The following is a 10,608-nucleotide window of genomic DNA, read 5'->3' on the forward strand; positions in this document are numbered from 1 at the left end:
CTGAAAGTCTCTGGGGTGATTCGTCAAGCGGGGGCTGAGAAAAAAAGGGGGGTCCCAAAACATGTTTTCCCCATGCATTTTCCCATAGGACCTTTAGTCGAAGGTACAGCCCGAACGGCTGAACAGAATTACTTGAAATTTGGCAAAGAGGTAGTCCTCAGGTCAGGCATGTGCCTTTTGCATATATGGTGTCAATCTGTTCAGTAGTTCCTGAGAAAATTGCAGTTAAAAGTACATAAATATCTATATGCGCGCACCGGGCGCGCACCAAATGTCCGCGAGCGTAATTCTGATTGGTGGTTAGATGTCAGTCAACATTCCAATCGGTCGAAATCAGGAAGTGTCGGATGCCACTTTGTGTGTGACAGTGAAAAAGAAAGGTGGAGAACGTGAAAAGGGGGCAGGGTAGAGAGTTCCTGACCCCCTAGCCTTTGTCAGGGGGTCCCTGAAGGACCCCGAAGGGTGAAAAAAACATTTTATTTTTTTTCAAAAAATCGCGGGGTGCGCGCACTGTGCGCGCACCGTGAAAAACCCTTAAAAAAAAACAAAGACATTTTAAACTGTTTATAAGTTTATAGAAGATATTAACTATGCTGTTCAACTTTATCCAAATTCAAAAAAAAAAAAAGAGCTGAGCCATTCCATATTACAGGATACAGTCAATCTATAACTATATACATAGGTAGTTTATTGTAAAATAAATATATAAAAAATATAATAATACATACATAAATTAGCATTTAAAAAACCTTACAAATTCACTAAAAAAAAACCATAGGTTTCACACACGTTATAGTTAGAAATTAGCATTTAAAAAACCTTGCAAATTCACTTAAAAAAACCATAGGTTTCACACACGTTATAGTTAGGAATTAGCATTTAAAAAAACCTTGCAAATTCACTGAAAAACCATAGGTTTCACACACGTTATAGTTAGGAATTAGCATTTAAAAAACCTTGCAAATTCACTGAAAAACCATAGGTTTCACTCATGTTATAGTTAGCTGGACATTTCACTCGTAAAAAAACATTGAAATTCCCCCGTTATAGTTAGTTCAGGTAACTATAACTCGCGCGACCGCAATCCACTGCTGATGACATCACATATTACATCACTGTATTCACTAAGATACTGTTAATAAGTCAGTTATACAATTAATTTTACAAAAAAAAACACATCCATTTAGACACTTATTTACCCATTTATTCTTCCACTAACCTTTAGATATACATATATAAAAAATATTTATTTTTCAGAAAGACACAAATTCACTGGATGATGTCATGAGTGATGTCACTTGAGATGTCATGAGTGATGTCACTAACCATGTCATGAGTGATGTAATATGTGACGTCATCAGCAGTGGATTGCGGTCGCGCGAGTTATAGTTAGCTGAACTAACTATAACGGGGGAATTTCAATGGTTTTTTTTACGAGTGAAATGTCCAGCTAACTATAACATGTGTGAAACCTATGGTTTTTTCAGTGAATTAATTCATTCTCATTCTCATTCTCTCTCTCATTCTCATTCTCATTCTCATTCTCATTCTCTCTCTCATTCTCATTCTCTCTCATTCTCTCTCTCTCTCTCTCTCTCTCTCTCTCTCTCTCTCTCTCTCTCTCTCTCTCTCTCTCTCTCTCTCTCTCATTCTCTCTCTCATTCTCATTCTCTCTCATTCTCTCTCTCTCTCTCTCTCTCTCTCTCTCTCTCTCTCTCTCTCTCTCTCTCTCTCTCTCTCTCTCTCATTCTCTCTCTCTCTCTCTCTCTCTCTCTCTCTCTCATTCTCTCTCTCTCTCTCTCTCTCTCTCTCTCTCTCTCTCATTCTCTCTCTCTCTCTCTCTCTCTCTCATTCTCTCTCTCTCTCTCTCTCTCTCTCATTCTCTCTCTCTCATTCTCTCTCTCTCTCTCTCTCTCTCGGAAGTACCTTTGGTGACACCCTTCATATCACATTACTAGTGGATTCTTAACCCCATAATCCCAATAGCCCTCACCTATACAAGATGCAGCATCACAATGTAAGGGGATGTCATTTTAAATAAGGCGGGACTACTAACTTTGTCTGGGGTCATCACATTAATAAAAATAACCACATTATCTTTTTCTCAATGTCACACATTGTAAGGGGTGTCAGTATATATACGTCAGGCCTACTGGCTTTATCGGGTGTCACCGCATTAACAGAACTGGTCATTTGTCATGTTTGAGCCTTACACCACCATTAAAATCAAGGAACCAATAGTAGAGACATTAATAATAATGGCAAAAGTTCATTGTTAAATCACCATATTGTCAATAAAGCATTTGAATTCAAAACAGTATGTTTCAGAGTCTTTCTTCACTTGCTATAGGCCACAAAATGCAGTCATTCCCGTTTCTTGGCTTACAAAAAGGGCAAAGATTTAAAGATGCCTATCTCTGGCCCCACTGGGAAGGTTTTCTTCATTTTTGGCTTGTTTTGATCCTGGTGGCCAAGCCAACTCTAGCATTTTCATCAAGCCCCCTGACCGCTAAAGGAGCACTTTTGTAAGGAGCTGGATTGTCTGGCCCCCTCAGCCAGCCTTGCTCTCCACCTGGCTCCTGGTGCACCTCTTCTCCTGGTGGGTGCATCTTGTGCAGACTCTCCGCAACCAGCTATCAAAACACCAGCCTTGCCACACTACCCAGGCCTCAGAGCATCTAGAAAGGCAACCGGGATGAGGGGCAGTAGAGTCCAAGTCATTTCCCCCCCAACTGGTCCTCAGAGGGCATAAGTGGCCCAGAGCCACTGGATCTGGAGGGACCCATCCTAGTCTTAGCTGGAGTCAAAGTCCTTTGCCCATATTTGCAGGGCAATTGGTGGATTCTCCTTCCAGCTGGGCATTCTTCCGCTATCATCGCCTGCCAGGTCTAGGGTCTTCCCAACTGTCTCTCCCTTGTGCAGGTTTTTAAGTAGGGGTGGAAGGTTTTAGAGGCCAGGCACCACCCCAACCTTCCCACACAACCTTCAAGGACAAAACAAATTGGTGACTTCAGGTTTTCTTTGGTAAGAGCTCCTCAGCTCTGTCTCTAGCTGACACGACTGCCTGATACCTTCCCACCAAAAACTTCAAAGGCAAGCCAAGCAGAGGCTGGGGGTCGTCTTACAAAGGAGGAAGGCCTTTAACTCTCCGCTCTTCGAGCACTGGCCCATCTTGCAGGAATGTAAACATTAATCGATTGTAGTAGCTGACCATGGCCTTTTACAGCACTGTGCCCTGGCTAGGGTTGCGCTATTTAAATACCCACACAAAATGACTTCCCACTGGGCAATGTCACCAGATGAAAAGAACTAAACCTGCCTTCACCCACCCCAGCTCCACGGCAAGTCATGGGGTCCAAATGAAGTAACTCATAGGCTTCAGCAAACAGGGAAGACCAGATGGCAACTTCACGTATCCTGCTGGACCCTGCAGCACCACACGAGACCAGACAGTCCCCATACATATGTGCAGGCAAGGAGGGAGGTGGCTTTTGCATACAGGCTTAAGTTTATAAACCCTCCCTGGGGTCTGCGGCCAGACCAGGGATTGATGAGATTTACAGCCCCTGTTAAGTGGAAGGACAAGACAGGGAGGTGGAAAATATGGTTTTACCCTCCCCTACACTAGAACGCTAGGGACGTTGTGGAACCTGGCTCTAATTGTCCCTGGAGTGGGGTGTAGGCTTCTGACAGCCTGCCCAGCGTATCCTACCATTGTTTCAAGGTTAGTTTGAGCCATCGGTAGGCCTGCAGGCACTGTAATGAGTATGATAAGAGGTCTGGCATAAGGCAAACAGGATCCCGAGATCAAGTGGTGAGGATTACAACATTAAAGTCCATGAAAGGGATGGGAACACCTTGACAGAAGCAAGAGTTACCCTGGATGAAGGCTTCTTTCTCCGCAGGGATTGACTCAACTCTCAGTCACCAAGGAGAAGAACTCTCTGATAGGGCTATTGGTGGCTATTTCTGAGGAGAATATCTACTGCTTGGATGTCTGCTATTAAGTCTTCAAAGCCTGCTGTTACACATGTAGAGGAGGCCCGAGTAGGGAGTGGCGTATTTTCAGTTTACAACGTGACAATCGTAACCGTTTCCAGCTGGGGAAACAAATTACATGTCTGCCTCCACCACCCTGCACTGGGACACAAGCCACACTGTAGCCCCTGAATAGTAATATTTCTTCTTTTTGCCCTGATCTGGGAAGCCTTGTAGGGCAGAGGGAAGACCCAAAGGGAGTGGATTCATGTGAGGAAATGGTAATCCACGCAAGGGAGGGTGTAAAGAGGGGGACCTTGCTCCTAATGAGTAAATACTATGCTTTTCCTGTGGTTGGACCGTTAATTTCTGGGAACTGTTGAAAACTTTCCCATTCAAGGTACAGAGTTTTTGGAGGCTGCTGTGTCTGTGGCCACCACAATAACCAATAACTGATTAGGAATTAACTGACATAGTTGTACAGATGCTTTGAAAGGGTGGGATGGGTTCCATAAAGTTTAGCTGATTTGTGAAACGCAAAGAGTATGTTGACAGTCTTGAAGCAAGTCAGTCATCATTTGTCAGCTTGGCTCATGACGCCCTACTATCACCATCCAAGCATGTAGAGTACAGCTTTCAAGTATGGGTATTATTGTCATTAATGCACCTACCATCTCAAAATCTATCAAGGCCTCGCCTATTTAAGTCACCATCAGGGAGAAAAGCACCAGCCTGATTCCATCCTGCAATCATCACAACCAACGCTATGCAAAATCTCCTTCAGCCTCTCACTGTAACTGAACCATATTCAACCACAGAAGAAGCAGCACACCAACGAACCCATCATTAGTGGAGGGGGTAGTAGTCATACACTTACCCAGTAATGTATTATTCCACAGATAGTCCATGTCTTTTGCAAAGTCTTGCCTTGCTTTCTCACTTTCAAGAATATCTGTACGTATTCTAGTATGAAGATCGCAAGTCATGTACTCTGTTGCGGCATCTTGACAGACTCAGAGCTTCAATAAAGTTATAAACACAAAGTGATTCTACTGGATAACCTTTTCAAAAAGAGTTTTACAAATATCAGAAGGGAGCCTAAAATGTACTCTTCAAGTACAATTAATGCAATGGAGCTGCACACAAAGCAAGGCTTCTAAAATAGATATTGTATTACATACATTTTCAAAAATACAGAGGTGTTCCACAATAAAAATTAGTGCAGTGCTTGTGAAGAATGCAGAGAAAGTTATACAAATTTAAGCATAAAGATATCCAGCCTAGTAGGAACACAAAAGTATACAAATCAAAACTCAATCCATTTTACATAGTTTTGCCGTAATACAAAAACAACACGTCTAGGCAAAAATACAATAATGCGTCGATGTTTTGACCCTTGGAATGTCCGTTAATCAGGAATAGGGTCTTCATCAGAACTAAGACACAACGGAGACACCCCCACAGGACGGAGGAGGAGACAAAGAGGCAAATTAAACTGTCACATAGTTGGGGCCAAGAACATGGCCAACGCCAACCAAATGTTGTAGGCCTGCTCAGTCAGAAGGGAGAGCTTCCAGAGTTTCTAACTGAGACGGAGGAATAATTTCATCCTGATAGTGAGGACGATTGGGTTGTGGGAGCCTATCTTTCTTGCATTTAACCCACTTTTCGACATTTGTTTTTGTATTACGGCAAAACTATGTAAAATGGATTGAGTTTAGCTTTGTATACTTTTGAGTTGCCACTAGGCTGTATGTCTTTTGGCTTATCTTTTTATCACTTTCTTTGAACTCCTCATGAGCACTGGCCGTTGCACTGATCTTTTTATTGTGGAACACCTCTGTATCTTTGAAAATGTATGTAATACAATGTCTATTTTAAGGGACTAGCTTTGCCTGTAGCTTCATTGCATTGATTGCAATTGACGAGGACCTTTCTTGGCCCCCTTCTGATGCTTGTAAAACTTTCTTTGAAAGGGTTATCTGACAGAATCCCTTTGAATTTATAAAGTTATTCATTTCCATATTCTGAGGAATACTGGCTTTGTATAACAATAGCCTCCGAGCTTCAGCTGCAAACTTGGGGTTGGAGGGACAACCAACCCTCTCTGCACTAAACATACCCTTAGAGGACTCCTCATGGTGGATATGTGTTATTGATCAAATAATCTCCAGCACCAACTACCTGCACCTTGTTCCAGCTCCCGTACCCATATATAAGTGGTATCCAGCATAGGTCACAAAGGACCAGGTTCATGTCATGTTTTCAAGATTACCAATAATTCAATTTCATTAAGATTAATTTCTCATAAATTAATTTTGTGTAGATGTCCTGACAACCTGCCCCAGAACCATCCTCAGTTAAACTATGTTAGACATTTATGTAATAGAGGAATGACAGTAAAAACATATTATACTACCTACGGGTCCTTGGTTGTTCTTGCCTTTAAGGATTATTAGAACATTGGAATGTGGAGCACCCCATTGTAGACAATGGAGTGCTCCGTGCTTCTACGGGCCGGTAGAGGCCCGCAGAGCAACATTCCAATGTTTTACAAAAGCCTCTCGAAGCTCGAGGGGATTTAAATCTCCTCGAGCTTCGAGAAGCCTTTGTTTAATTTGTTAGAACATTCTGCCCTCTAGTGGCAGAATGTTCTAATAGCCTTATAGCCCTTCGTAGCAGGGCTATACCGCTATTAAAGTCCCGCTGCTTTTGTTAAAGTCCCTCGCCTTCGGCTCGGGCCTTCAACGCTGCAGCGGGCCTTTAATAGCCGGTATAGCTCGCTACAGCGGGCTATAAGGCTATATTAGAACATTGGAATGTTGTAAGCTCCACTGAAAACAATAGAGTAGCTCGGGGCTTATAATGGCTGGTATAAGCATTCCAATGTTTCTTTGTTCACAGCTGTGGCTGTGAACAAAGGCTTCAGGGCGCCTGAGGGGATTTCAATCTCCTTGCGCTGCCTAAAGCCCTTGTTTTATTTGTTACAACGTTCTGCTCTCTAGTGCAGAATGTTCTAATAGCCTTATAGCCCTTCGTAGCTGGGCTATACCTGCTATTAAAGTCCTGCTCCTTGTTAAAGGCCGTCGGCTCGGGCGTTTAACCCTGGAGCGGGCTTTTAATAGCCAGTAGAGCCCGCTTCGGCGGGCTATAAGGCTATCATATAGTTTAAAGCACTGGTCATTGCCTGGAATTACTTTTGCTATAAATTTTTGGAGGACAACCTACCAAGAATGCAAAATCATGGTGCATGCCTAATCCTTGGTAGGAGCACACAGATCAAACCTTCCAATACTGATGTCACTTCAATTGGCTCAAACAATGGCTCAAATTAAAACCTGTTCCACAATTGTTTACCACAATGAGCACTGTTCTGTCCCATACTGTTCATTCTTGCGAATTAGAATGATACTGTGGGCAAGCCAAAGCAGATTCTGTTTACTCTATGAGCTTCAAATATTCCATAGAGAGAACTCTAAGTGTACAAGGCTTCTCTCTTTGGAACTCACTTCCTCTTCCCACTGCTTTGAATTGGGCCAGGGCCGATTAAAAACCAACTTTGAAAAGGGTCCTTGTAAGACTCCAAATTCATATCTTGAACTTTACTGGTAAAAAGACTGATTGATTTCTCATCAATGACTCTAATAACCTTTAGGTATTCCATGTCAGCACATAATCCCTATTTACATTTCACAAGCTTTACTTCTTCTTGCATTTGCTCTATTCCTCAAAATGTTGAGTTGCTGTAGTTTTTTTTCTCATGCAATATATGACTCTTGTATGGTGCATACTTTGAACTGAGACCCCTCCAGGTGTCTGAGTGAGTTCAGATTGTAGGTGGGTGATGGCACACAATAGAGAGCAGTGAAGTTGAGGCAGAAGGCAGTATACGATTCTCACACTATCAGTGGGCCATATATGTGTGCAGACTACATGAACTTCCATCCTTGGCCTCTGAAGAGCCCAAAGAAGGATAGCCACATGTCTGCCACTGGTAACTATGGGGAAGTGTTAGATACACAAATGAAGCATTTCAGAAATATGTGGGGATTAAAAGTACATAAGTGTCTAACAAAGCAAGAGACTGCTGAAGAAAGTAGTGTGCAGTGGAGACACTACAAAAGCCACTAACTCTTCCACGGACCTCAGAAATGCTTAATTCACCACATATTTTCAGACTGAAACATTTTCAATTTTAATTATTCACAACAAAATCATTCTGGTTATTCAACTATCGGATACAACTAACAAGCACTGGCAAAGCTAATAGGTCTGGTTTGTTATAGGTATATTTGTTGCTGAGCGACATATGTGAATGCCTTAACAGAAAACACCTAGAGAGGCACCAAAATACTGGTCAGGTGGCACGCCGCTTGAAGCACAGGTTCTTAATTTATGTTTTAAGCCACACCCTTTATTGCATAGGCTACACTTCTTGGAAAGGATTCCTAGTTATACTTTTTTGGTCACACCCCGTTTAGAGATCCCTCCTTTCTCACTTTTTCTATTATACTTAAAGACTGCCTCTACCCAGCTGTGATTCAATCAAGTACTAAAAATGCACCTGTTGTGCTAAGCTGTTGGACTACATGATCAATTACGCTTCTGGTCTGCTAACATGAACCATTGCGAACTCTTCAGTAATCCTCCCTACCAGAATAAAGCACCATGAAATTGTCTCACAACAGCATTAGTGTTGTATGAAACTAATAAATAAAATAGGTGCTGTGGAGAGCGCAAAGATTTGAGTGACGAGTTAGGAGGTTGTATGGAAAATAGAATTGGAGGGTTGGGACGATCAGGTAAGCGATCTAAAAGGTTGGGGTTAGGTCGTGCAGGTGAAGAAAAGCAGAAATGTGGATTAATCAGACATGACGTGTTTGGAGAAGGTAGGTGATAAGGAGTTGGAAGTCGTTAGGACAGTTAAAGTAGCTCTGATTGTAGTTTGGGGGAAGGATCGATGAAGCAGGAAGAGATTGGGAAACTGTAGGGAATGCGGTTGACGAGGCAATGGCGCAAGCAGTAGAGAGAAGAAGTCATAGGCATACTAGTGGCTGGCTTAAGCAGGGGATATAGCACGGTGCGGAAAAGAAGGATGGAGCAACTAGGGGGAGATGATGCACGAGGAGTAATGAACCCGACATAACATTTGATAAAAATGTGTACCAAACAGCCAAAAGAGTGGGATGGAGCAGACAGCGAATGTGACAGAGCAAGCATGTGGCACGCGTTGAAAGTGTCAAGTATAACGGAATAAGCAAGCTCAAGCTAACACTAACTACGGAGCCTGTGATTGTGCTGCCTCTGCCCCCAGGTCTAGCTCCACCCTCTCCCTGGCTCCGCCCCCTACTCACCCTGAAGCAGCTCGATCTGTCTGCGTAACGATTCCTTCTCCGCCATCATCTAGGTCTTACCCCCAACTCAAACCACCGGGTTACCGGCGCGCGCCACGACAGAGCAGTGCCATAGAGAGCGGACTGCACCGAGCGTCAATAGACAGGACCGGTCATAGACATAGACAAGGGACACCAGGAAAGAGTTTGGTGTTGTTGTCATAGCCATAAAGGTAGGACAACCAAATGGCTGACGTTTCACGGGCATAGCCAGAAACAGAGGACTACGATGTTGGCATTAACCAAATAGAGGATTACACCTGTTGCTTTGCCAAGAGGCTAGTTAGTATATCCCGTTGGCTAACCTTCTAAGATATTTTTAAAAAAACAGGTGTAGTCTAAGTAAAACATTCCTCTATATTTTAATGAAGCAGTGACGGTTGGTCTTTTCGTTCTGACTATGAAGGCTTACATACATGCTAATAGACCCGATTCAGGCTGGAGATTCACGATTTTTTAAGCAAAAAATGGTTGTGTTTTGGCTGCTTGCCTCTTCTAGCATGTAGGCATGTATGGGCGTAATAGCAAAATGTTCAGGTCAGCAAGAACAATACAAAATGTTCTAGCATTCGTGAACAGAATTCGCAATTCTGTTAACATATTTACTGCTGGGATTTTCTCCCCTCTGCTGTCAATACTTTTTAGGTCTCGCCTGAGCCAGCGCTTTAGCGCTGATCTCGCGAGAGCTTTAGTAAACGGGGGGATTTGGAAGTGCAAACTAGTGCTTTCAGGCCTCCAAATACAGTGCATGTGCGTCGGGCGCGCGCACCATTTGGCAGCCTGCGTGATCATTTCGCGGCCGCTTTGATGTTCTCAGTGAGCAGCCACTGAGAACATCAAAGCGGCCGCAAAAGTGCTCACCATTTGCCAGCCTGCGTGCCTCTCTCCCCTACCCCCTCCCTTATCACACTTCCTTATAGCGCGAGGAGCTGTCTATCCCTAGCGCGCGCTTCAACATTCCTCCCCCACCACAGAGTGCGACTCGTGGCCGCGCATCTTCCACAACTCCCGGGCTTGTTCTAGTACCCATGCATATTTTTCTCTGCTCTGTCCCTCTAAGTACCCCCAACCCATCCCTTTTGCAGCCACTGCTGCTGTGTGGAAGTGTATATATGTTTATAAACTGCTACTTTACCAATAATCTAGTCTTAGTAACAGCCGCAATAAACTAACCACCGAGACCTGGACTGAATATAAACTGAATACAACATATTGTCTGTGATCACTAACTGACACT

General features: G+C 43.4%; 1 protein-coding gene across 1 annotated transcript in view; it reads right to left on the bottom strand.

Moving 5' to 3' along the window:
• The window catches only part of ZC3H3 (zinc finger CCCH-type containing 3), a 1,788,705-nt gene extending 1,779,234 nt beyond the window's left edge, over nucleotides 1-9,471 (bottom strand). The window contains exon 1 of the mRNA XM_085604688.1: nucleotides 9,333-9,471. Coding sequence (XP_085460814.1) covers nucleotides 9,333-9,381 — 49 coding nt within the window. The 5' untranslated portion in view covers nucleotides 9,382-9,471. The remainder of the gene's footprint in view (nucleotides 1-9,332) is intronic.
• Between the last annotated feature and the right edge of the window lie 1,137 nt (nucleotides 9,472-10,608).

The sequence above is a fragment of the Triturus cristatus genome, chromosome 5_1, assembly GCF_964204655.1.
Source record: "Triturus cristatus chromosome 5_1, aTriCri1.1, whole genome shotgun sequence".
In the NCBI taxonomy this organism is placed as follows: domain Eukaryota; kingdom Metazoa; phylum Chordata; class Amphibia; order Caudata; family Salamandridae; genus Triturus; species Triturus cristatus.